The sequence below is a fragment of the Haliaeetus albicilla genome, chromosome 18 (genome assembly GCF_947461875.1).
Source record: "Haliaeetus albicilla chromosome 18, bHalAlb1.1, whole genome shotgun sequence".
NCBI classification, from domain to species: Eukaryota; Metazoa; Chordata; class Aves; order Accipitriformes; family Accipitridae; genus Haliaeetus; species Haliaeetus albicilla.
The window spans coordinates 17,338,996-17,366,339 of record NC_091500.1 but is presented as its reverse complement, the minus strand read 5'-3'; the positions used below and the strand labels follow the sequence as shown (position 1 = coordinate 17,366,339).

The window sequence follows — 27,344 nt, the reverse complement described above, 5'->3', positions numbered from 1 at the left end:
GCTCACAGAAAAGGCCTCCATAGGTATTTTCCTCTCTAACAAATCCAGCCTTTTCACCCCATTCACTCCCTAAAATTATCTCATAACGTTACAACATCTGTGAACTGGGTTTTTGCCTTTTAATGTCTAGCATGTTTTATTACATGACTATGCATTACATACTGGTTAACAAGACTCCTACACAACCAAGGAAATAAAATAAACTTGCACTCTTCTCTTTCCAGCTCAGATTGTTTTGTCCCCTTTTCTTTTAATTTATATCTGCTATATTTATTTTTCTCCAGATAGAGCTGTCCAAAGTAGTGATGTACAAGATGAACTTCAATTTTCCTGATTTCTATCAGAAAGTGGTTTTAGAAATATTCCAGGAGGAAAAATTGTTTAACCACAAAATGGTAAATCCATCAATACAAAAGATTGCTAAAGAGGGACTGTGTTAATGGCAAATATGTTCTAACAGTTTCCTTCAGTTCATCAGATGTATGGATCTGAACTTTGCTTTAACAGCAATAGTTCAATATTTGTTGAAGAATAAATATAAGATAGTTTATTTCTGTAATACGCCATCTGCAATGAATATGTAGAGACTGCCTTGATATGACAACATGAGGTAGCTTTATTGGAAAACTACGCTTTTCTCCTAGTAATAATGTATTGAAAAAATATGATCTATAAAAACAGGTATCATTATACATGTGTAAGGTTAGACATATACTGACTAAAGAGAAGAGAATAGTTAGTTACTTACAGTTAGTGTAGATTTTTGAGATGGTTTGTCAATATGTATTCCGCTTCTGGTCTGCATGTATCCCAATACTTTTTTTTGTATGAGTTAACACTCTGTCCTGGCAGACAGACTCTGGCATTTTAGATTGGAAAGCAGAAAGATATGGCATACACGATCCCCCTCTTGCACCCTAGCATAACATCCATCCAACTCTGTAACTCAGAGGGAAGCAGTATGGCTTACAAATGGACAATGACTCAGGATCAGAGTTACAGTGGGTTTATGGGGCAAGTGACTAAAGACTCTTCTTAGACAAACTGTCTGTGGTATCCCTCTTAAATCTTAAGTATTCTTCACAGTGCTGGTCCCAGCACCTTGAGATGGATGTAGTAGAGTTACTGCATGTCCAGAGAAGGGCAACTAAAACAGTCAAAGGGATACAGCATTTGCTCTAAGAAGGAATGAACAACTAGAAAAGATTAGGGCTCCAATTTGAAGAGAAGGTAGCTGAGAGAGGGAATCTAAGTAAGGTTTATACAATCACGAAGGTGGCAGAAAAGCTGAAAGCAGAACTCTTCAACAACTTTTGCAATACTAGAACTAGGGGTCACTTGACGAAACCAGTAGGAGATCAGTTTAAAGGAGGTAACAGTAGTTCTTTACACAGCACCTAGTGAACTTCTGGAACTTGCTGATGCAGAAGGCTGTGGAGGAAGACTGTATCTGTAGATCATAAAAAAATGAGGTAACTTGATGGACCAACAGTCCATAAGCAGATACTGAAAGGGCTAAGCAGGGCTATGCACTAACATCCCTAATACAACTGCTCTGGGTGCTAGGGAAGTCAAGGGGAATGGACTACAGAAAGTGGCCAGGCTAGTACGGTCTCCCTAAATAACATCTCCTGTTTCTGCTTTTGGAGACAGAACACATGGGCAGCTGGACATTGGTCCGACCCAGCTAGTGCCATTCCCAAGTTCTATTTTGCATCCTGTGAATGTCACTCAGCCATCACTCAGATCCTAGAGCTCAGCACTCATTCTACTTAAACAATGACTGCAGGACTGCTCTGCCAAAACTGGTATCAAACACGGACCTGCTATTCAAAGTAAAGCTGTCTAAAGGTAGATGGAGCATAAGACCAAGTCACAGAGAATCAGGAACAGCTTTGCAGCAGAAACTGTGAGATTTCTTATTCTCATCTGACACAAATATTTCATAGTGTCTCCAGTAATAAAAGACACACTTTATTAGTGAGCAACAATTAAGGGTTGTCTTATGGAGGAGCTCCAACTGGGTATAAGACAATCCCCTGAGAGATGTGGGACCACCTATAGTCACTGATACCTCAACTAGACGCTGCATTATAACTAGGTGACAGAATCTGTGCTGGATTAGTTCCTGGGAAAAAGTATTCTTGTCTGTGCTTAGTGCAGTAAGGTGCACCGTCATGATTCTCAAGATGCATTTGTTACTTATTTGGAACAGGAGCAACAAAACTACTGGTAGGACACGTGCGCTTCTCATGGGTGAATTATCTCAGAAGTATCCATTATTAGAGGGACTAGCCAAACAAACATGTCTTTAATCCTAACATCTTTAAGCCTGTCATATTTAAGGACACAAAGGTCCTCATCTCAGGATATTCCTTCTATACATTTAATTCCAGAAGGCTAGACAGCTGTAAGGCACAGTGACAGCTCCACCAGCACAGTTACTCAGAAACACTACCCTGAGTGCATCCAAACCTGTCCTGGGATGCATGACAAGAGTCCCATGAAGAATAAAGAAGCACTTGATGAGCATGTACAACATCCTTAAAATACTTAGGGCAATTTGGGAAAAAAAATCTTTGTTTGTATAGAAATAGAAAGAAATGCAAGAAGAAACAACATCTGCAAAGAAACATTGCAAAGAAAGAACATATGGAACTTGTGTACTATATTATGCAAAAGAATACCCTTCCCTTAATGACTTTGTTTTACCTATCCATGAAAAACAGCTGCTGAGTCAGTCAGCCCACTCCATTTGTCCAGGCTTAGCTTTCAAGTTAACTAAAGTTCCTACCACCTAACACAATGTTAACTGTTTGAGCAAGGACATACAGAGCAAAGACAAATACCACGCTAACTATGGGCCTCTCTGGTCCCTCTTAATTCAGACAGGACCCCATCCTGTGAAGTGATACTAGGCCTGCTGCAGCAAAAATGTGGAACTGAGAGCAGAGCCCAGGCAAGTTTCAAGTCCTGGTTACTAAGTCCTGCTGCGGCAGACCACTGTGGCAGCCTTGCACACCAAATGGATGGTTTCTACCAAGATTTTCTGCATGCCCTTTGGCACCAGGCAGTTATGAAGAGGAAATGTAATCAGCATCCTCAAGAAATCACACATGCTGTCTCTGGGGCGGCACTCCTCTCCAGGCAGCAAAGTTTCTGAGCTGGTTAAAACCAAGCTCTCTTGCATAGCAAAGAGCTGAGATGTTGACTTGCCCCTTGGAGAGCAGAGGAGGGCAGGGGGAGGGGAGACAAATCCTCGGTGCTCATGAGGAAGATGCACTTGCTCGGAGTCTCTGAGGACAGATGCTAAAGAAGCTGGGCATTCTCTGTGTCTTGGACACCTACTGACAACTGATCTCATCCTTTCTTGGAAAGACTTTTTTAACTATTCAATGCACTTTAGACCTCTTTATTCCCAACTCAGGCAGAATAGCTGTTCAAATGCAGCCTGGAGCATGGACGTATGGCATTGTGTTGCAATTGCTTCCCTAATATTTGCAAAGGGATTGCTTATCTATTATCTAGGTATTATGCATCTCCCCTGCTTGCTTCTTCCTATAGGCTACTATGAAGAACAATGCAATTGTGCTTGAAAGTCCTTTAACCCAGTATACAAACATTCACCTCCGTGAATAGCTCACACAAAGTATTTACAAGATCACTAGACCTAATATTCTGAGATTGCGATGTCATACCTCCCTGTCTGCCACCTAGCTATAAACTCTTGGAGATGTATGCCAAAGGTAATGCTGATGGAGGGGAAAGGCTGCTGGTCTGAAATGGGATGCTGGCACCTCGTCAGCGTGGTATTTATTCCTTGGTCAGAGCTGCCCAGCCCTGCTCGCACGTAGCTCTGCTCTAATTGCGAGAGGGTGAGGAGGAACTGAAGAGGTAAATCTGTCTCCTCAGCCAACGAGACCTATGCTTGCAGGTGGAAACCTGTATTCCAGCTCCTTCTTGCATTCCTGTAAGTAACAGTGCTTTCACTGCAACTTCGGAACTCATGGTATGGGTGGTCTGATTTAGTGACCCTACACGAGACAGGAAAAAAATACCCTTCCCCTTCTCCCAGGAGTTAGAGACACTGCTCCTCTATTACACTTACTAAAGTTGTAATGAATGAAAACAAATGAACACATAATTTTGGTTGGAATCAGACTCACAGGAGTTTGTAAAGGAAGGCAGAATCCTTTACAGCGTTGCTCACTGCATCCCACCCTGTGTGAAACAGCATCTACTTCACATCTACTCAGGGATTTGGTGCAGCAAGTTAATCAGTTAATTCCAGTTTTACTCATGAATTGGAAAAAAATCTCCAACACAAAGAACAGCTTTGCTAGGCCCTCAGAAGAGGACATGAGCTAACAGACATAGAGGATAGAGCATAACAGACATAGAGGATAGAGCATTTTCCCAGCTAGAAGTACCTGCGGTTTGAGGCACTAAAGCAGAAAGTATGGAGGAGACTATGCTGCTGTTACCAGTGAAGGAACGAGGAAAGACATTGCAGAGTCTTCAGTCCTGAAAATTTTCCTAAGTATAAAAACTCCATTTACAGAATGTAAAACATCATATGAATCACGTATAAATTCAGGACCACAACAAGATAAAAGCATTGATTTTTTTTCTCCATAGCTCACAGAGGATTCAATTCTGTTTTGATGAAACCAGCAGAAATGGTTGTCTTTCAACGGGCAGATACATTCTTTTGCTCTCCCCTCAAAAAGTCCTCCAGCTTTTCACCTCCTTTGCTTTTAGTCCAGCTTTCAACAACAGTCACTTGGTGATTCTTGGAAATCAAGAATAAGTAAGTGTATAGCATTTCTATTTTTTATCTTCTTTTAATCCTTCTTGCCTACTGCTGGTGGGGTTTGATTTTCTTTCATTTCTAGGCAAGTGTTTTCAGCTTCCCCTCATCTTTTCCATTCTGGAGTTGCTGTCCTTGCCACTTCTTTACATTCTTGCTTTACACTTGATGTTGTGTTTAGATACACTTCATCCACATCATTGCTTCCAATCAAACTACTACCTGCAGCTTTTGTTTGCATTGACCAACAGCTCCTTAATATTTGCTGCCTCTACATTTAATCCATCACGAGCCACAGGAGACCGATTTTTCCCACGGTTGTCTAGCCCTTGAAATGAAGGCTGCAGATAATTTGTAGAATTAAAATAATAATCAACTGATACATAAATCAATAAAGAAATTTAGCTCAATTAATGACCACCCATACTTTCCAAACTAAAAAAACACCCAACAAAGTAGTAAAATATTTCACTGGTTACTTCAGCATTTATCTTCTAGGTGGCTTTTTTGGCCCTCCATAAAAACACAAACAGTTCACATAAGCATTAGTGCACAGAACAAGAACACATCCATAAAATAAGGTACTCATTAACAGTAAATTTCAGCATCCAGATTCCTTCTCAATATGCCAAGAAAATTGAGATGAAGGACTGGCAGGAATTTCAGGCCTGCTGTATATATTCTTTTGTAATTTCTTTAAAGATGAAGTGGGAGAAAATATGCCTAGTTGTTTGTAAGTCTCTTTAGAAAGAAGCAAAGTTTGCTTAGAAGTTCACGAACTTGCAAATATTTTAGCTTGTGGCTGTTATACTGAACTGCTTGTCAAGTGCAGCAGGAACAATCTGTTGCACTATTAGTTTAAAAGATCTATATACCTGCACTACTAATGATGCTGTCGTTAAGAGAAGAGGGAGTGCTTCCTTTATAAGCACTGATCCTGCAGTGATCTTCATGTTGGCAGGTTATGCATCAGTCTGGAACTTGCAGCTGGATCAGTTACCAAGCCCCTACTTTCTCTTCTTTCTAGTTTGTTTACATGTTTTGCAACTTGCTTAATTTCATGTCACCTTAGAAACCTTAGCCAGTCTCCAACTGATCACCTGGCTAACAGTCAGAGGTGTGTCAACGAGAAGATGCTTGAGTTTACTTGCATTTAGCTGATCTACCCACGTTAACTGCAACCATAGCAGAGCCCGGGTACCGGTGCCAGGGCTGCTTACTAATGGCAGCAACACCAGAAGCTGATGAACAGACAAAAAGTTCCAAATAAGCACAACATCGGAGAACCAGCAGGGTGTCACACGGCACAGGAGTTGGGTATGCATTGGCCTGTCCGTAGACCAACATAACAGCTTTTCAGTTCAGTCCAGCACTTCCTCCCTGTGCTGGGTGTGCAGGCCATTCCAGAAAGGCATGGTATAGCAAACAAATGACATGTAGGGTGGAAATTAGCTCCTGGAATAAGAGAAAAAATTTTAGTATCTATCTGTAGGTGTCAATTTGTGAGTTAGTGGTCAAAGGCTACGAAGCCATTCAACTGACTCAAAAGTAGACACGTACATTTGGGCAGCTGGTTAGACACTCCCTGGAGACTCCTCTGAGTGTACTGATTAGATGCCCACTGATACAACTGGTGTAATTTGAGGTGCAATTGGGTGTCCAAGAAATCCATGCAGGGCTGGTAAGGATGGCACACCACGTATGGGACTTCTTTACCAATACAGAGCAGCAGCCGGAGCTCAGATGGAAGACTTGAGCACTTCAAATAGTGCTGGACTCCCACATGTGGGCAACTAAATCAAGCCTCTGAGCACTGGTGTCTTAATCTGTGAGGTGAATCCCATGCTTACTTACAATAAAGCTGCACAACAATATATAAGAAGGTTTTAGGGCACATCACTCAAAGTTTCATGGGACACAGTAGACCTCTGAGAGGCAGCAGAATAGTAACCATAGCTTTGGTGGGTTTGAGGGGTGTGAATGTCCAATGCACAACTAGCCTTTATAATTGTTTTATATTTTCAAGTGTTACTTTAGTAGGAAAAGGACTGGAAGTATCTTTTTTAAAGAATCTGGAAAGCCTAAACACTTTGAGAAGCACACAAACACAGGGAATCGACACAACTGTGTGAAGTGTCTCATCTGAACTCCAAAAACATTGCTTCTGAACAACTAATTCCAGAAGACTCCATTATAGTCATTTGGACTTTGTGAGAGACTGAAATATAAAAACATACTTCCTACCACTGACAAAGAGACACCCTGTGTGATTGCATTGCAGGGGATGTTCTGCAGACGGTCTTATGGATGTTTATGAAGAATATAAAGGTGCATTCTAGAAAATCAGACAAAAGCTGCAAACCAAGTTTTCTGGGCTCCAAAGCCTACAACCCTGCCAGAGATAGTCAGAAGTAAAGGCAGCCTTTGAACTGTATGTTATATGCAGCAGGTTGTTGCTGATGAGCCTCAAATGGGAAAGCAGTGACAGATCAGGCAGCTTCTCTTCTAGCTAGAAAGGTACCTCAACTGCTTTTGGGCAAAAGAGATCCCAAGTTCTGTTTCTCATTGAAATTGATTCCTCTCAATTAAGGCTAATCCCTCATTTGATGTTTACTCAGTTTACTGCCTTCCCGCATTCTGCACTGTCCACATCTGGCATTACACTTTGTATTTATTCTAGCCAATATACGTTTATTCATCAGCTGTGTTTGTTCTAGCTATGGTTGAGATGGCAATTTCATTCTAAGTCTCTGCATGCATTGATGGATACATTACCTTTCAGCTGAACCTTCTCATGCTTGTTCTCAGGCCAGAACATTTTCTTCTGAAAGTTAGAAGAAAATGTGTAGTCCTTTTCAAACCTCTAAAATTCAGATGTGAGAACACTGCATTTTAACAAAAATGCTTTTTGATACAAAGTACTTTTTTATTTCTGTTTTTGAGTCCTTCCATTTTAAAGCAACTCTGAAATTATAGTCACAAGTATTTCTTCAAATGTTATAATAAATGTGAAAAAGGCAGAAGACTGTGTTTAGGAAAGGTAAGATTTGTAAGGAGAAGGAACACCACCACTCCTGTTTGTGCATGAACTCCACTGGGAGGGTAAAGTGTGTGACTGAGAGAATGTTTGAGTCACATCTGCATACAAATAGTTACAGAGCACTAAAACGAGTCATGAAAATTCACATAGTTTCTAAAAATGAGTGGATATGTTAATGCAATGGTAAGGTTGAGATTTCAATTGAAGATAAGCAAAAATATTTACTGCTCTGATTTCAAAAGAGACTTTAACTTCTGCCTATTATTCCTACCCTACTACAACAGCCTATCTAACATTTGTTCAATTCAGATCTTGCCAGTATTTATACAGAGCTTTGAATTACTTTTTTTTTTAAGGGAGGGTGGATATTTTTGGTGCAATCCAACATTACTTTTCTGGCATTAATGGTGAAGTGCATTATACCTATATCACTTTCTATTTTGTGGCCACAGTATCTGCTGACTTTCTTATCCTCCCTTCTAGACACAAGGCTTAAAAACAGCACTATGCAACATCTTGAATGTTATCAGAAATAGGGCACAGGGCAGTGCTAACCCACTGACTACAGAAGGCACTGCAGAGACAAGGCCCTTCCCCTTCTCTTGAAGCTTTACCTCCTACCTGCAGGAACCACTAAGGTGATAAACTCCTCCATTACAAGCACATAGGCAGCCTGAAACTAGCATTCAGAGTGCGTAACAGCGTCAGCTGAAGGAGTAACTGGGCAGGATTTCTGGAAGGAAAAAAGTCAGATGAGCAAAGAGAATACCAGCTATTGTAAGCACCTGTCCATGCCATGGGCAACACTTGTATTGCTCTAGGAGAAGACATCACGTGAGGACTACAGGAACTAAGTACTGCCTGACTTGCATCTGTCATCCTCGCAAGCTGCCTGATTTTAAAACATTAGCAAAAATGGCAAGGTAACAGCTTGTGTTTGTTCTGTCATCCCCCCACTTCAAGACCCCCAGCGCACTGAGAGACAGACTGAGGGTCAGGTTCTGCTCTGCCCTGTTCTTTCTGTAGTTATTTACACCTGTACAAACTGAGTGGAAAACATGCAAAATGGTACCATTTTGTTTTGATAGTGTTTTACCCTCACTTCACAGGGGTGAGAATGAATAGACAGGGTGCAAGGCAGTGGAGAATCAGGGATTCTGTATACTAAAAAACAGTGCAGACAGCCGCAGAAAGTGTCAAACACTATACAAAAGGATTGTTCATGCATTCATGCTCAGCATCTGTGACCCGGACAGTATAAACAGAAGTCAGTATCTTTGTGCTATGTGGGGCTTATAGGGTTTTGTTTATATAATTTAAAAATCAGCAGACCTGCAAGGCTGAATGTTGCAGGGTGCTTTGCAAACAGCAATCATCTCACCCGTTCACAGCATTTCAGAAGCCTCCAGAGCATACGCTGAGGAATTCCCTTATTGTTGGTAGATGGTGAAGGCTATTGTCAGATGACTGATACTGGCTCTCTGCCACATGATGCTGGAGCCTACAGTTTTAATTAAAAACCCTAAAACAATTTGAAGAATTGCCTGTCTGAAGCTCTGACTAGCTAGGATGCCTGCCCCTTTCGTACGCAGTTAGGCAAGTCATAGCAACTAGGAAGGAAGCCTTTCTGCCACTCTGAAGGGTTAAGATCTGTGGCTCCATATGCAAGAAAGCCACCCCACCCCACCCCAAAACAGACCTTTGATGCTTGATGCCAAGATGTGTTAACATATTCTGAAAGGGTGGAATCTGCATCAGTCCCTCAGCAAGGCAACGGAGCTATATTCACAGATGTGCAAGAGTCATGAAGAATGTAAGAAGCATGGTGGCTAAAAGCAAACTGGCAGAGTTGTGACTGAAGGAGAGGGAAGGTAACAACCAGCGGAGCAGAGAGCTGCTCTTATCTACGGCAGCTTCCAATGACAGCTGGTGATTACTAAAATGGCATTATGGCCTTGTCCTCCCCAGCAGGAAAGGGGTTGATAGTAAAACCACAGTAGAGATAATGTGAGCATGTTTTCACATAGGCTGCCTAGAAAGCAATTTAACTTCCACTCTGCCTAGCTATTATCAGCAATGCCCCATACGCATCAGGGTCAAAGTGCATCTTAAGGAGTGATTTGAAGGAGAACGGCTGGAGAGAATTTTCCAGACCTTTGTTCCACACATGGAGGATAGGATGCAGGAAAGCATGAAGATATCTAGGTGGGAAAAAGACTAATGCATGGTAAAGGCCAGCATTGCTAGCAGAGCAAAGGTCATGTTCAGCAATGCGCTAAGTTAACAGCGCTGGAAAGAATGGATAAAGAGAGTCCGAAAAAAGAGCAAGGTTCTTTTTCGCCTGGAGCACAGAGGATGTAATGTGAGGTCAGTGGCTGTAGGTGCAGGTTTTCATCTTTAACTATCATCTGATTTGCGAATTGACGGCATTTTTTGTTGTCTGGAAGAACATCTCATGCATCCTGGGATTTTGTTTTGGTCTCCCTCATATTGAAAGCATGCTTGAGAGCTATTAAGTCGAACAGCCAGTTAAGCAGTTAAAGCTGGGCTCTGACATGTTTCCCAAGCTGCTTCTGACTGTATTTGGCAAATAAATTCCTCCTTATCTGCTAATTTCAGACTTTTAAAATAATTTAGTTCTCAAGTACATAACATAAAGTGATTATCTTGTTCTTTACAGTCTGAGGGCAGACTCTATTTAGAACCTGAGCAGGCTGGTTACATGCAAGTGAAAAGCTTTAGATAAAATTCACTTGCCAACCCAGAGCAGTGAAACAAATTCCCTCTCCGCTCTCACGGGCAACTGCTATACTAGCCAAATACCAGCTACATCCTTCATAAACATTCACAAACACACCTGAAGCTGGATCCAAAGCTGTGAACTGACAGGGCGAGTCTTCCTGGGTTTCACTGGATTTGCATCAGGCCCCATGTGCGTAAAGTATTAAGACTACTCAGTCTCCATCAAAGGAGTTTCCACAGCCTGTTTCATGTCTTACCCACAGCCACCCCCATAACAGCTGATCCACGCAGACAGCCTGCTTATTCTATACAGGAATGTACATTTGCAGCTTATACACATGCACTTAACTCCACAAAACACTACCAAAATAGCAGAAAAGAGAGCAATTGCCACACTGCTGATTTCTCTCTAAAACAATTCTACAGGTGCATTGCTCTTCTCAGTATGGAGCAGAGAGTATCATCTCCCCAAATGGCAATGCCTTTACCAGGTTTAAAAAAGGAACGTCTGCATTACAGCAAAAAACACCCCAACAACAAAAAAATTACCTAAAACTTTCCCATGACGTTTGGTTTTCCTTGATAGAATCTATACAAACACTATTGAAAACAGAACAGAAGCTCACACACAAAAAAAGGACAAAAACATGGCCACTCTGTACTAAACTTCTGTAAACGTAGTCAAATACCCCCAAATATTCATCAGAATTTGAACATCAGATATGTCTTTAAAGTTATGCTGGATCATATGGAAAGATCCTGTAGCCCAAATGATACTAAATGGATACAAGAAGAATGATTTTTCCCATCTTGTGAAACCTCTCAGGATTTCAGCAGTCTTACTACCATGCTTCAGAAGAAAACCAAGAGTATTCTCCTGAACATTTTCTCAGGGAATTCTCAAAGAAGTGGTCTGATGTTTAAAAGGCCTGTCAAAAACCAAGGCTTCATATCCTGTTCTTCCCAGTTCAGACTTCAACTCAGAATTTCCATTGCACCAATGTCCCAAATGACCACTTCTGGCGTGTCTCTTATATGAGGGTTATAAGGACCTCATTGGATCAATCTTGAACCTGTATCTCCCATAAGCTAGGAAATTTATCTAGCTAGGGCTAAAATCACCACAGTTTACTTCATAAGTTGTCCTACCAGGAGACAGACATACAGGAAACTTCTTCAGAAGCATTCACTTTCTGGATAGTGTTGCTTATTTTAGCTTGTCATTTCAAATGAAAGAAATCTAAAGCAAGGAATAGAGATCTGAAACTTGAATTCCCCCTCTCCCCTGTTCCCCTTTAATCCTTACACTTCCTTGTTCCAGCTCCAAGTCCTCATCCAGCTGTGACTGGTACTTTCCCCGGTCCTCCAGCCCCATCATGCTCAAGCCAACCAAGCCCCATCATCTTTCTTCTCCCGCTCTCCATCAGTGCCACCTGGTCCCTGACGGTCACCTTACTGGCTCTGCACCACCTTGCGAGTTCCCAGCTGGAGAGCAGGAGCTAGAAGCAATCTATGGGCCCTGGATAGCTTACTGGAAAGGAGACTGGAATGTCCCTTATTACAATGAACTTCTGACACCCTAGAACCATTTCCCACACTTACTAGAATATACTCTGTCCTACCCTCAAAAGGGATATTCCCTTTTCAAGGAAGAAAAAAAAAATTATAAGCTATTAACTTTAAACCAATGGTCATTTGTGAAGCAGCTGACCAGAAAATGTACTGGTTAACAACTCTAGTTCTGGCTGCCAAGCTTGTGATAGATGGATGGGACCTGTTTACTTCAGAGTGCTTGGCATTTTCGTTACACTTTAGATATTTAAGAACAACTCCCATTGACCTCCCATGTGGTAAAGTCTCCTGACAAAAGCCTGCTTTAAATGACTTGTCCATCATCTCACAAAAAACTTTGTAGCAGAGGCATGGATTAAATTAAGTCCTCCACAGCAGAATTCAGCTGTTTTATGGGAGTGTCTTGCCTCTTTCACAACCCTTTGCATACCTTCTACACTAACTGAGGCAAGGCTCCCCCAGAAAGCAACTTCCCTCGCTGTGTAAGATGCATCTATGCTGCAAATGAATAAGCAGTGCCGCAATCAAAGGTTACCACAGCTAAAAACAGGCTGAACTATGGCGCAGAAATGTACAAAGCTTACAATTGTGAGCATCTAACCTAGAGGTTACATGCTGTGGCCTGTAAATCCCCAGTACTCCACAAGACCACAGCCAGAACAACTTCTTAGTGAAAGTGTATTAGTCACCGCTCATTTTTTCGCTGCTGTCAAATTTGTCAAGTCACACAAAAAAAAAATTTGGAGAATTGTCAATAAAGTCTGAGAACCAACCCTGGCATAGACCATCTACATCAAGACCAGGGTGTCTAGTTAAACCATATGCTGGCTGGGCTAAGGACAGCCAGACTCAGAAATCAAGGGGGTATCAGGGTAGAGTTAGAGTCTTTCAGACTTCTGGATTAGGAAGAAGTAAGTCACCACAGAAGCAACGATTTTCTCAACTGTCTGTAAACTGAGTCTTGAAAGACAGGCTTAGATGTAGATATCACCCAGACACATGCCTTACGTCAAGTAAGGTGAATCCCATCTCCAGAGCCAAGAGACATGTAGAGCTGTGAAGAAGAATAAGGAGCAGAAAACTATTGCTACTGAAGTGAAAACAAAGCAAAGTGAGAAGGCAGGAAATTAAAAAACTGCAAAAAGTCCAAATTCTGACTGCTCAACAGAGAACAGCTGAGATCCTCAGCTAGGTATGAACCAGCTGTTTTGTTCTGGCCCAAAATATTCTAAGAAGTTTGCATATCCTTTTAATGTTTTCAGACCTCTTGCCTCTGCTGGAAACAAAAGCTTAAGGCCTTAAGTCATTTAATTCTGAGTCCATTCCCAATTACTTTTACGTTGCCAAATTTAAACATCTTGGGTGCACGTATAGTTTCAGTATTTTGATAAAAGAAGTAGAAGGGTTTCTCAAGCATGTGTTTTGTAATAGTTGAAGGCATTCAGCCTTATGGAGCGATTGACAGGAACAATGTGGTGGAATCATCTCCAACTGTATTTGTAGCTAAAAACCCATCAGGAGAACATATGATGTTAATTTTGCCAAACTGGACACTTACTGTCCACCGCTGCCTCTACAATCTAAATTTTGCAGAATGACTGGACATAACCCTTTGATGACCTTTGACAAATACTGGATTATAAAAACACATAGGTTGCCTTTTCCTGCAATCACCCATTTGCAAAGAATATATGTGCAACAAACTTAGACTAGCACAAAAAAACACTTGCACTCCTGTAATCTGATAAAAAGGCTGGGCGACCTTTTGCTGATCTCTGATGAAACAATGAGGTACATATTTGGGATTTATCCTGTAGTACACCTCAGCATCACTCCACATTATAAAAAATGAAAAACTATAGCTTTTTGAAAGTGAAAATTACATGCTCACCTTTTCAGGGCTAGGAATAAAGGTAACATTTTTAAAGGCATCCAACCTCTAGTTTCAGAAGTTAGAGATTTTTTTGAGTATGCAAGTGCATAAAATGCAATACATACTTAGTGATATTTTCTATAGTACTTAACTTTCTTTGATTTAAATAAGGAGCCTTTCAGCTCTCTGAAAATCCCAGTTGTAGCCTCTTTATATCTTCAGACATTTTAATGCATATTTTTATGCCACTGGCTCCTGTCTTAAAAACAGTAGTGCCTCTAGTTACTTAGACCATCCACAAAAGAAGTTTGCACGATGACATTTATTAATTCCACACTTAACTTTCAGACACCCAGTGCCAGGATTCCCAAGTGCAAACTAGGGGCACACATGACCTTTTGGCTCTAGACTCCATGAAAGATACACATCATCCCAGGACATTTCATCCCAGCTATCTGTCTCCAGCCTCCCAATGGAAGGAATGACCATTGTACAGAGACAGAACTCAAATGACTAACTTTGATTACACACCCCATTTTTAAAGGCTAAAATCGGGTACATTGAATGAGAGAAATTAGTCATCTACAGTGGAATTCACCTCACTTGGCAGCTGTAAGTCAGACTTCTGGTCAAAATTGGTTGTCTAGCTTCTGCCAAGAACTGATGGGGAGCAACAGCCCCCCGCGAGGACATTCATTCCATCCAGAGAGAGGTGTCGAACAGGCACAGAATGAATCACTCTCTGCAGGTGTCTCTTGTTCTCTCTTCCCACTGACTATAGAGAGACGAGACACCAAACCTCTAAATAGGTAAGATAAGGTGAGATGAACCTCACCCTCAAGAATGGGTGAGTCTGCTAGGCCAGGCCCAGCGTTCAGGCTTCTTGCCATCCAGGAGATGCCTTTACCCCTGAGCTATGGTGTCAGGCTCCCTCTTGTTTATAATCCCTCTGGCCCTTTGAAATTTGCATCTGTTTCTTTACCGTGGCAAGCTTGAACAGGATGGGTGGGTGTCCTCCACCTTAGCCTTATCTCTACTCTGGTCGTTAGGGGTGCTTTGCAAGCAAGAGGGAGTTTATATTGCCTCTGATGAGGAGAACATTGAGTCTGAGTGTCTCACTTCCAGGGCAAGCAGTCTCAGGAGAAAAACTGCTTATAAAAAAGCAGCAGCTCTTTTCCTTTTCTCTCCCCCTGAACTTTCTGGCAGCTACAGCTGCTGTGCTTTGTGCTAAGCTCCATGCTGTCAGTGTGCATTTAAGCATGATCTGAGCACACCTCCTGGACCAGGCCTCTCAAGAGATTTAGACACATACCTATTTTGTGATTCCCAGGTGGGTTTATGCAAGCGACAGTCACTAAGAAAGTCAGCTTAACCTAGATAACACTCATTCTGGGCCCATAAAGAAGCAAAGTGTTAACAGCATAGGAAACTTCACTGGAACTCACATGATTCAGCAGGACTCGTGAGGGTGCATTTGCATTTGAGATGTGGTACACACATTTTGCTAAGCTGCACTTCCAGTATCCAAACCCTGAGTGGAATTAGGCTCTCCCGATCACAGAACATTTTGCTATATGTGTTAGGTAAAGAGAACTGAGAATGCTGTGGGTCCTGTCCTAACATAACCAGTAATGACAGCTTTGGTTAAGCACTAAATTAGTACTGCCTGCTTAATACTACAAGGCTTTCCATCACATAACTGAGGTATTCTGCCTGAAGTGAACAGGGAGGCCAGATTATAGATTCACCAACCATTAGATGACAGTCACAGTACAGACTCCATTTCTTCTCTATGTTCATGAAACATTATTACTGAGCAAGAACAAACACACAGAGCATGCTATACAAACACATCTATAATTGAAATTATCATAATTTTGCAATTTGAAAGTGGATGTGTGTGTGTGTGTGTCTGTGTTTAAAACCATACCTGGAACAGATTTTCAACATCTTCTCCCACCAATGCAATTCCCCAAACCCTCCTTTTTCCAAGTGGAATTAAGCCAAGCATTTTGTGATCTTATTCGCATAGGCCTGTAACTAAAAATCAAAGTTAGGCCAAAATGGGAGGTCGAGGGGAGCTGGACCAGCCAGCCAGATAATTAACAAAAGAAAGAAAAAGCCCATTTTGTAGTCCTTGGTTTATTCCTTACTGCATGCGAGGTACTGTCAGTAACCTCCAGGCTGTCCCCTCTCCCTTTTCTATTCTAAATGAATTTTCCAGAGAATTGTTGGGGAGTGCAAAATTTGCAACATTTTAGACCTATACTAATTTAAAGGTATCACTAGAAAAGCTACGGTAGATGAAAACCATCTGCTATGTACGTCAGGCGCTAAGAAGTGAACTTGTTTGATCCCAGATTTTAGCACAACCACGTTAAGTTAGACAGCCGCCTAACTGGTTCACTGTAAGCACTTCTAGAAGACATGCTACGTTACTTAATTAAAACATGACATTGCATTAATAAGATAGATAAAGATTTAAAAAAAAAGAAATGTATTTGCTTTTGAGTAAAAACCTAAGAGTTAATACATGGATTCAATACACCACCTCACACTAGTAACACTCTTACTATGCCAGACAGATGCTGCTTCCAGAAAGATTTCATGGCAGTATTCTTCAAGTAGCGTCAGGTAAGCAACAGCCCTTTCCAGGTGGCAGTTTATGTAGAAATGCCTTCAGGGCACCGGTCCTACTTACAGAAATGAGAAATCCTACAAAACAGAAGAAAACACGAGAACTGAAGTGTCTGAATTTGGACTTGATAGAAATGTCCCAGCAAAACCATACAATTCACGTAGAAACACCCCTCTTTGCAGAGTGGTGCTAGGAAATACAGTTTGAGTAAAAGGCATTCCTGCAGAACAGTAGTTTAGGAGTGTGATCATAAAACGATATGCATGCCAAAACGGAATCGGAACAAAGGCCCATGCCAAAACGGAATCGGAACAAAGGCCTGTCCATTCTATAGTCCAACACTTCTGGCTGAAAAGCAGATGCCTAGGAAAAATTAGAGAATATATACGTTTCGTCACAATACTACTTCCCAAGCCTCCAACAACACGCAGCTTGGGAATGTAACAGCAGCAGTTTGAGGGATGTTGAGAAGTGGGGATGAAGGGAATGATACTGTACAAAAGCAACATTATTCGAAAGCATAGTGGGGGGGGGGTGAAGGAAAAGAGATCTTAGAGTTGGCAGATCCGTGGCATTTGCAAATATGGCCCAGAAAAGAATGGAGTCTGGAAATGGGGCTCAGAGAAGGTGCATCCATACGTTCCTTGAAGAACACAGCGGGGTTCAGAGCAGGGTGGGTGGCAGCGACACCCCGCGCATCCTCCTCGCCGCCAAGTGAGGTACCTGGAAGTGAGGGGGAGCATCGACGCCAGCCCAACCGTCCCGAGAGGCGCTGCCAGCGGGATGTGACGAGCCCTGCCACGGCCAGCACGGGGGTGCCAGGAAGCCGGACTCGTGCTCCCAGCGGCACGGTTGCTCACAAATAGCCCCCGTGAGCGGGGAGATGTCACCCTGCTGCCGCTGTGGGGCTGCCCACGCAGATGGGGCGCGCCAAGGCCCCGCTCCCCAGCCGGCGGCGCACAGCACCGGTGTCCCACGGGCAGCTCCGCTCCACCGGGACCAGGGCCGGGGCCGGGTGAAGCCACCGGCACTGTTCACACACACAGCAGCACACGACGGGCGCGTGGCAGAGGGCTTGCGGCCGCAGCTGCGTCCCTGCGAGCCAGGGCTGTGGCGCTGGGGGACAGGGGGAACGACAAGGGCCTGCTGCTTTTATGGCACAGAGCTGAGCGCTGAAGCAGGGGAAAATAGAAATAAATTTATCTTTTTTAAAAAAATCCCTTCCCCCAAGGCAGCTGCAGAGTGCGATGAAACCCCCCTTTTAGGCACAATCAGCCCTGAGCATCTGGGCAAGGATGAGGTGGGTGCAAAGTGCACGGGGAGGAAATGTGTCAGCTGCAGCATCTGAGAGCAGCAGAGCAAACTCAGACGGGAAATGAGATTGCAAAGTGCACCCAACAAGATGATCGTGGGGATAAGTTGCTTCTATGGAAACTGCAGCCCGATGAACCAAAAAACAGTTCGATGGCAAAGTTTTAGCAGGAGCCGGCTCATGCCTGGTTTCAGCTACATTCCCCACCCCCTAAACAAAAAAAAAAAAAAGGGAAAAAGCTGCACAATGTGTTTCTTGTTATGGACAAAAAAAAAAAAAAGAAATGGGGACACAGGTTTTTTCCTGTATGGGCTACATCATATTAAGCTGTAAGTTTAGTTCTGGACAAACAATCTCTTGTTGCATCTCTGGGATGGAGGTTAATGAATTCCCACAGATGATGTTGGCCAAACAGTGGTCGGCTTGTGACTTGATTTCCAGCATCATGATGTGAGGGGATCAGTATAGAAAAGCACTTTGAAGGGAAGAGGCTGCCTACAGCAGGATTGTTTCTACAAGCTAATTGTACTGAGTGCAGCTGCACAAAGCTGGATCAACAGTAATAGAAGGCGGCGCAGACTTCCTGACGCCAGCCCCGCAGAGCTCCCACCAACAGCCTGGCAATTCCAGATTGTTTTCCAGACCTTATCTCTCCCCCAAGTTTTTTTTTTTCTTTCGCCTTTTTTTTTTTTTTTACATTTTGTGACCGGAACAAAAGTAACAGGAAAATCCTTTGTGAAAGTAGAAAATGCTGTTACAGATCGGTGCCTTTCGCAGAAGTTGTAACTAAATATTTTGCATGCATTACTCTCTCCCTCCCACTCGAAAGAAAGAAAGAAAAAAAAAGGCAAACCCCAAACTTCTAAAACTTCTTTCTTTGAATGAATTGGAAACGTGAGGCAAACAAAAGGGACCGGGTAGTTAAAAGCAGCCGGGTTTAGCGAGACACTTCACCTGGTACGTTGAAAACTCCTGTATCAAAACGTATTTGGACACCCCGCTTGGATGGTGTCAATGACTTGGAAACGGGCCAATTTTAACAGATTTTCTTTTCTTTTTTTTTTTTTTCCCAGTCTGGTTTGATGGTTTAAATAGGCGGCAATTAAAACCATTTACATTATTACTAGATGTTTCAGATAAATTTCATTAGAGGCACGGGATAGGGCGCGCGTAGGGACTTGCCGGTCCCTGACGGGGGGGTGGCTCTGCCCGGAGCCCCCTTCGCCCCCGGTCTGTCACAGACACGCCGCGGGAGCCGCGGCCCCAGGGGTTACTAGGTTCCCCGGGGGCTGCCCTGAGGAGACCTTAAACAGCGGGGGGACAGCCAACCTTTATAAAAAGCGTGGGTTTTCCTCACAGAAAATACTTTTTTTTCGGGGGGGGGGGGTGGTGTCATGGACGGACGGGACACCAGACACCGTACAGAGATTCCCCCCTCTCTGCCCCGCACCGCAGCCGAGGCAGCCCGGCGCGCTCCTCCCCGCCCGGGTCGCGGCGGCCCGGCCCCGCGGGGCAGCCCGGGGGGAGGGGGGGCGCCGGGATCTCTCCCACGGACGCGCCCCCCCCCCCGCTCCGTGCGCGATTTTGCCCGTTTTCCTGCCTTTTCTCCCCTTTCTGCGGGTGCCCCCCACCTCACATTCCTCCCCCCCCCGCGGCATGGCGGGGCGTCCGGCGGCGGCCCCCGCTGCAGGTGCGCCCGGGAGGGGAAAGCGGGGCCGGGCCGCCGCCTGCCGCCGCCGCGGGCGCAGCCCCGGTCGCCATGGCAGCCGCCTGAGCGGCGCCGCCGGGCCCGGGCGGCGCGGGCGGGGGGGGCGGCGGCGAGGGGCTGATGTCACGGGGCTGGCGCCGCGCAGTCCGGGCCGGCCCCGGGCGCGGGGCGGGGCGGGGCGCGGCGCCCGGGGCGCGGGGGGAGGGGAAGGGGAGGGTGGGGGCGCGCCCCGGGGGCGGCCGCGCACCCGCCGCCGCCGCGCACCCCAGCGCCGCCGCGGGCTGGCGCCGGGCGGCGGAGGCCCCCCACGGCGGGGCGGCCCGCACCCCCCCACCCCAGCCCCCGGAGCGGAGCCCCGGGTTGGTGCCTCCCGGCGGCGGGGGTGGGGGGGCGCGGAGGAGACAGCGGCGCTTTGTGCGTGGGGAGCGGCGCGGGTTTCCTACCAGCTGTTCGCAGCGGCGTGTCGGGGTTGGGAAACGGCTGTTAAAATCCTGGCTGAGGAGGAGAGGCGGACGCGGCTGCCCGAGGCACCCGCCGCCACACGGGGGGCCCGTCCCCGCACGGGGACGAGCCCTGAGGTCCCGGGGTAGAGCCCCCGAGGAGCAGCTCGCAGCCCCGGCGATTTCGGAGGGAGCGTGTGTGTGTTGTTGTGTGTGTCCCGCCCCACGCAGCCCACCCGGCTCCCCGCGCGTCTCCCCGCTGGGGCACGGGCAGCGGGGCCGCCGCAGCCGCAGAGAGCGTTCACCTGCGGTGCGCTAGCGAGCGAGGGAGGCTTGGGAGAGCTGTCGGGGTGAGGAGAGCAGGACTGAGGGGACGAAACGTTACCGAAAGAGACTTGAGCCGCTTGCCGGGGGGAAGCGGAGCTTGCCTACGCGCGGGCTCTACTTTTCGTGCGGGGAGCGCACATGACAAGCTGATGACAGAGAAAATAAGCAGGTTAGCCTCTCTTCGCACAACTTCTCAGCGTTTCAAACGGCGTGCTAAGCCCTGAAGTCTGGGAAACCGAAACCGTTTGCAAAGGGGTGCAAATTTTGCGGAGCAAAGCCCGGACGGACGTTACTGTAGCACTGCTGCGCTGTCCAAGAATGACAAATAATGATGGGAGAAGCATGAACATACTTGTTTACGTTGGCTATTCTCATACCAAAAAGAGTGTCAAAAATTTCTTCCGCTGGTGCACTCACGAGACAGAAACACGAGCACGCTGAAGGACCAAAGCCTGTGGCCGCAGAGCAAGTGCCAGACAGGCTTGAAATTGAGATTCTAGTGATGTAAAGGATTGAAGTCGCTCTAAGTGGCGATTTTAATCGAGTCGTTAGTTGACACGGTGCTTTTTATTATCATTTACTCTCTTTAACTGCACTTGGACAATGTATTTGTCTTCCTATCGGACTGAACGTCGAGATTCACTTTCACCCTCCGCATTTCAAAACACGTTGAATTGTGTTCCTGTCAGCCTCAGCACCGCCTACAGTCCACCCACAGAGAAAAGCCCCGGGGCAAACACCTTGGTGCGGCAGTCCCCAAAATGTCCTGCTAGAGAATAGGGAACCACCAGCTCCGGAATGCCACGTTAATAGGAAAAAAAAATACTGATGCAGCTCTCCGCAGCTTTGTCCCCAAGTGTCCGTAATGTTCCTCCCCCCCAGCCCCAACTCCTTCACTGTAGCCGTGCGACAACAGCGCAGATAAATCCAATTATTTGTCTGCTGTTAACAGTTATGATTGACAGCACAATCCTCACTGATTTTATGGATGTATGCCCTTACTACATTTTTGCTTGCAGTGAACACTAACGTACTTGAAGCATCCGGGTGGTTGTTACAGAATCGCTGCGTTTTGTGTATAATTCCATTTATATTAATTGTATATGTGTGTCCACGCATTCCTAAGTTTAACTTTCCTCAGGTAGCATGTGAAAAAAGACGGGTGGAAGCTATGTCGGCATGTTATACAGCCGTTAGTACAAGCAAAATACAGAAAAATACAATGGTACTGAACTTAAAAAAAAAAAGCCACTTCTCCAGCTAAACAAGAAAAAAAGCCCAACTTTTTCCTCTGGAATGTTTTCTTGAAGATGTTTCATTGGCTGCAACCAAGAGCTGCAAAAAGTACAGCGTGCAGCAAGTATTTGCATTTGTCACCAGAAACAACCTATGCATAACTAATGACAGTACTGTGTCACAAGCACTGAAAGGGTGCAGATGAGCAGCCTTTCAAGGGTAATGCATGTAAATGCACTTCCAATATGCACATTTGCTTAATGATTCCAATTAATAGCATCATCTAAAATAGCCCTGTCCTCACGAAGCGGGGAGCTAAGAGCGGCGCCTGCCTCCGTCAGGGCTCTCGGCGTCCTGTTCTCCTCGGGGCAGAAAGTTGCGGTTGGTTTTACAGGTTTATTTCTCTCTACTCTTGATGCTTACACCTCCCGCTTACATCTGCAGCCCGCAGCGCTCCGCTGCTGACCCGACCGCTGCGTTACGCTGCCGCGCTTTAAATGAGCGCACGCAGCAGCCTCTCCGAGCTCTAATTCACGGCGACGTTCACGGAGGCTCAGCCCCCGCCAGCCCCTCGCTGCGAGCGTTCGCTGCTCGAACCGGCGCCTCTCGCTCCGGCACCGCCAGCCCTCACAGCCGCGGCGCGCACACCCCCGCCTCAGCGCCAGTCCCGGCGCCCTCCGTGCCCTGACGGGGATGGGAACGGACGGACAACGACACCCGCCACCCCGGAGGGGTGGGAAGGAAGGGCGGGAGGGCCGCGATAGCGCTGCGCTGCGCTCCCTTCCCCGCACGGCGCTGCTCGCCCCACAGGTCCGCCAGCCCCACGCCTTTGTGGCGGGCCGGGCGCCAGCAAGCCGGCCGCCGGCCGCGCACTATTTACTCCCTCAGCTGTGCGGCGCGGCCCCGCCCCCTCCCGGGATTGGCTCTCTAGGCGGAAGGCCCGCACAGCCCCCGCGCTGCCCGCCCCGCCAGTGAGGGCGCCCCGGGGTGATGGACGTGCCGGCGGCCGCCAATGGCAGCGAGCGCGGGCTGGGCTCGGCGGCGGCGGTATAAGAAGAGGCCGCGCAGCCCCGCGCCTCAGTGCGAGCTCCGGCAGTGCCCAGAGCGGGAGGGCAGCAGCAGCGCTCTGCAGGCTTCCCCACCGACTGACGAACCGAGCGTCCGCGGGAGCCCCTCTCTCCTTGCAGCATGAAAGCCTTCAGCCCGGTGCGGTCCGTCAGGAAAAACGGCCTCTCGGAGCACAACCTGGGCATCTCCCGGAGCAAAACCCCCGTGGATGACCCCATGAGCCTGCTGTACAACATGAATGACTGCTACTCCAAGCTGAAGGAGCTGGTGCCCAGCATCCCGCAGAACAAGAAAGTCAGCAAGATGGAAATCCTGCAGCACGTTATCGACTACATCCTGGACCTGCAGATCGCCTTGGACTCGCACCCCAGCATCGTCAGCCTCCACCACCAGAGACCTGGGCAAAACCCTTCCTCCAGAACTCCTCTGACCACCCTCAACACAGACATCAGCATCCTCTCGCTACAGGTAAGCGCCTTCCCCCGAGCCCCCGGCTCTCCGCTGACCTAGACAGGGGACTTTAAGTCGGTGGCAAAAGCGCCTTCGGTGCGGAGCGCGGCGGTCACTGAGGGGACGGGGCTAGACGACACGGCCGCCCCCCCACCCCCGCCCGCCGGGGTCTGTGGGCAGACGTGCCGCGGGTGAGGCGCTCCGTGACCCAGGACAGTTTTCTCCTGCTTCCCCGAGTGCTCGGGCACCTCACCCTTGTGTTGTTTTCTCCTCGCAGGCGTCCGAGTTCCCCTCAGAGCTCATGTCAAGCGACAGCAAAGCACTTTGTGGCTGAATCAAACGGTGAGTTGCAGTGCATCTCGCTTCTAAACTTCAGGTAAAAAAAGTGCCTCCCTGGGGAATGGGAGGCGTGACGGTTATTTCTAAAAATCAGTCCTAAAAGTGGATGGGGAGATGCCTTTATAATCAGTAAGAAATTAGACTGAGTCTGGCAATCCAGAGTAGATTTTTGTTGCTAAGGTTCATTAAGCAGCACAGGCTGCTCTTGATACTACTCACTGCTTAATGCAAATTCTCTCGTTATCTGTTCTTGGAGTCTTAACTTCCTGGGCCAAACCGACTGATTAAGTTGGGAATCTTGGCACAATTCCTTAAATTCTGTGATGTGGGATTGTCTGTACTATCAGTTAAGTAAGTGACTGCTTTTAATCAAATAATTGCTGTAAGAGGCAGACTGGCGCCTCCGAGCAGTGCATTTACAGAGATCTAAATAGAGATTGGGCTGAGAATCCTCTTTCTACCCTCTCCCTTGAGTGTATGTTATTTTAATGTTCAATTTGCGCTCTTGAGAGCGAGTGTGTGAGCGTGTATGTGTTGCATCTGGACGCCAGGGTTTGCCCAATCTCTGAGTGTTTGGTTAAATGTTCAAACTGTGGCTTCCTCTCTGGCGCCAGTCTGTCCGGATCTCTGCCCTGTTAGCATTCTCCTAAATATGCCTCTTTTCAATCTCTTGCAGGTGTTCCACTGATGAGATTTTTTTTTTTGCACAAGAAAATGTCTACAGGATTTTTTTTTGAGGTGCTGAATTTATTTTTCAGCTGTATCTGGAGGGGAAAATCCACATCTAACTAAAAGGACCTTTTAAAATTAATAAAAAAAATCAAGATTGATCTTTATCCCCACCCCATTCTTCAACTTGGACTGAACCTAGTTATTTATGAAGAGACTCTTAAATACCCTTTCCCTAGTTGGAAGGCTTCCTTTATATACTATTCCCAACGTGGGGAGCGAAACAAAAATCTCACAAGGAGTTGCCCATTTTAAAGCAGACTTTGCCTTTTTTTCCAAAGGTGGAGCGTGAGTACCAGAAGGATCCAGTGTTCAGTTTTTTAGGAAAGTCTGTGGTCAGAAATTACCTTTTTGACCTAGGACTGAATGCTGTGTATATATTTATATATAAATATATATATGAGTGAAACCTTGTGAACTCTTTAATTAGAGTTTTCTTGTATAGTGGCAGAAATACACATTTCTGCAAAAAGTGTAATGATGTACTTAATCATGCTAAACTTTTTATAAAAGTTTAGTTGTAAACTTAACCCTTTTTATACAAAATAAATCAAGTGTGTTTATTGAACTGATTGCTTGCTGTATTCTTTGGGGACCAACTGTTTGCTGGCTTTGATTTGTGTTGTGTTTTTGGATTTTTTTAAATACTTATATACATTCTGTTATGACTTTACCAAGTAAAAATTCAAATATGTAGAGAATATAAAGAATAAAATTACCTGAAGTGAATAATAATTCTTGTAACTTGGAAAATCTTATTTGAGTGTATATTCCAAACTTTTAAGTGATCTGCCTGTAAACAGTGTGAAAGGAACTAGAAAAGGAATTTATTACAGATGGGATGCTACTGACAAAGTGTTTGGAAACATACAAAAGCAGTTAATCCTGAGACATTAATTCCCGTGGAGTATTGCCTTTTTTTTCCTCTCACACCCCTATGGATGAGTCAGTAGTAATGGCCCAGATCTGTTAATTTGTGTTTAGAATAATCACTCAGAATTAAGGGTTGTGGGTGGTTATTGGTCCCCCAACTATTAAATTTCTTTAGAAAGCCTTTGAATGTGAGAGTTGGTGATGCGTTAACATGGGATCTAAGAATGATGAAGTGACTGTTGCCTTTCCACACTGGAATTTTCATGCTTCCATGCAATATTTCAATGAAATGGGGTTTCTAATCAGTTGCAGCAGCTTCTCTGTATGACTAAGATACTGAGAATTGCGCTAAATCGCTGTTGTGTTACTGATTAAACTTTGGCTGCTCCTAAAGGGACTCTTTCTCCATAAGAATTAAATTAAGTTTGAATTTTTTTTAGGAGTCTAAAGTCCTGAAAGCCAGTAACAGTTTATTTTTTCTTTCTCTTTTGCCCTCAGAAGCTAGCCCCTATCCCTTACTTACTTATTCAAGCTCGTGAATAGTTATAGTAGATTCCTAGAGTACACGAGCTCCATTTAGTTGGCATAAGCCAGTGGATGCAGGAACTGTGCCTTATCAGATGACATTCTAATTTAAGCTCACTTATAAACTTGCCTGAAATGGGAAGTTAAGTTTTGAGTCCTACATATGAATTGAAGAGAATCACTTTCAATAACGAAGGAAACTTGACTGATGCTTTGGGTAAGTACAGCTCTCTGGTAGGCACTATGCTTTGGGCCTGAGGGAGCATGTTTCAGGTTTCTGTGCTCTGGGGACTCCCAGAGTGAAAGGCAGGAGCCTCACCTGGGGCCAGTAACACTTTCACCGGCAAACAGGTGGGCAGGTGGTGCTCTGGGGCAGCAGCAGCTGCCTTTCCTTGTCCTTGACACCAAATCCATTCATGTAGGCTAGGAGAAAGCCAGCTCTGATCTCTTAATACAGAAGCTGCCCTGCCCAAGCAGAAGCGCACCCTCTCAGAGGATCAATGCAATCAGAAGACAAGAAGGGTTAGCAAAAGCTGGGACGGGGAGGGGCGGGGGGGACACACGCAGGACAGAGCTGATCTACTGCTTCTCACCATGCCCCCCCAGCACAGCAGAGATTAAGGAAATCTCTCCATACAGCACACGCTGGCTGTGCCTCCTGTGGCCAAACCTCGCTACTGTCTCAACACTCAGTTTGTTCCAGCTTCGTGCCATGAACGTTTAACCCTGACAGCCCAGTAGTAGAATATTTCATCACCGCAAATCGGCACACCTCAGTCCCTAAAATACTCCTTTTCGTGTATATTTTGCATAACACTGAACACTAGAAGATTCGGGGTTTTAATCACAGTATTGAGATCTTCATGCTTCTAAAGCAGTAACAATCTAATGTAATTGCCACCCCATTTCTCCCTCAAAACTAATTTTTCACCCTATTGTTCATTTTAGGGTGAGACCAAAGTAAGCGTCATTTCAAACCTGCAGTTCAGTTTATGAAACTAAAGAGCTGCAACAGTCTGATCATTGTAATTATTTTAAGATCAACCCCCTTAGAAACTAAGGCATTTGCACTTTGATATTTTTGAGCTACAGGATGTAGAATAACACACTTGTAGAATGAAACCAATTTCCTTATCATGCATAGCCAAAAGAGAAATTCACAATTTACAAGGCATGGGGAGCTGAGCAGGAAAACAAACAAACATGTTTTTAAAAATGTAAATTAAGAAAGGAAAAAATTTTTCCTCTTTCAGGATTAACTAATTCATCATCTCAACAATGCATTCCTATGACCAGAACTAGGGGCTTAAGCTAGGTGCTCTACTCAGAGATTACTCTCTACTCAAGAGACTCTTTGGTTTTGTTCTTAAGATTTTGTCATTCAAAGATAAACAGCAAGGTCAAAGCTGAGTGCCCAAAGCCTTAACATTAATTCTTGAGGTTTCCTTGAAGATACGGGATTTCTTTGTTCTATAGCATTGTCATTGTCTCTCCAGAATATATTAGAGAAATCTGTGAAATTTTCACCACTTTCCCTGGCCCATTTACTCTGTCCCTGAACACACTTGTTGCCAACAGCCCTGTTAACTGATTAGTTGAACACAGTAGATCGAGGGGACCCATACTCAACTACGGGATAGCAAAATAGTTTTGGCAACAATC

The 27,344-nt window shown here is 45.3% G+C and overlaps 1 protein-coding gene and 1 long non-coding RNA gene across 2 annotated transcripts in view; one reads left to right on the top strand and one right to left on the bottom strand.

Annotated features, from left to right (window-relative positions):
* Window positions 1-20,432, bottom strand: part of LOC104316531 (uncharacterized) — a 161,810-nt gene extending 141,378 nt beyond the window's left edge. Inside the window, exons 1-2 of the long non-coding RNA XR_011328625.1 lie at window positions 20,139-20,432; window positions 16,611-16,752 (exon numbers count right to left, since the gene is read on the bottom strand). This is a non-coding gene — a long non-coding RNA (uncharacterized lncRNA). The remainder of the gene's footprint in view (window positions 1-16,610; window positions 16,753-20,138) is intronic.
* Window positions 20,433-22,765: 2,333 nt separating this feature from the next.
* On the top strand, window positions 22,766-24,852 carry ID2 (inhibitor of DNA binding 2). The gene is made up of 3 exons (XM_069805846.1): window positions 22,766-23,234; window positions 23,494-23,558; window positions 24,232-24,852. The coding sequence occupies exons 1-2, from the start codon at window positions 22,887-22,889 to the stop codon at window positions 23,548-23,550; spliced, it is 405 nt and encodes a 134-aa protein (XP_069661947.1). The 5' UTR covers window positions 22,766-22,886; the 3' UTR covers window positions 23,551-23,558; window positions 24,232-24,852.
* Window positions 24,853-27,344: the final 2,492 nt, after the last annotated feature.

What these genes read in the sequence shown, in the direction of transcription:
- ID2 (XM_069805846.1), top strand. Translation starts at nt 22,887, where the DNA reads ATGAAAGCCTTCAGCCCGGTGCGGTCCGTCAGGAAAAACGGCCTCTCG. An exon ending in TCAGCATCCTCTCGCTACAG is followed by an intron (nt 23,235 to 23,493) that starts GTAAGCGCCTTC and finishes TTCTCCTCGCAG; the next exon opens with GCGTCCGAGTTCCCCTCAGA.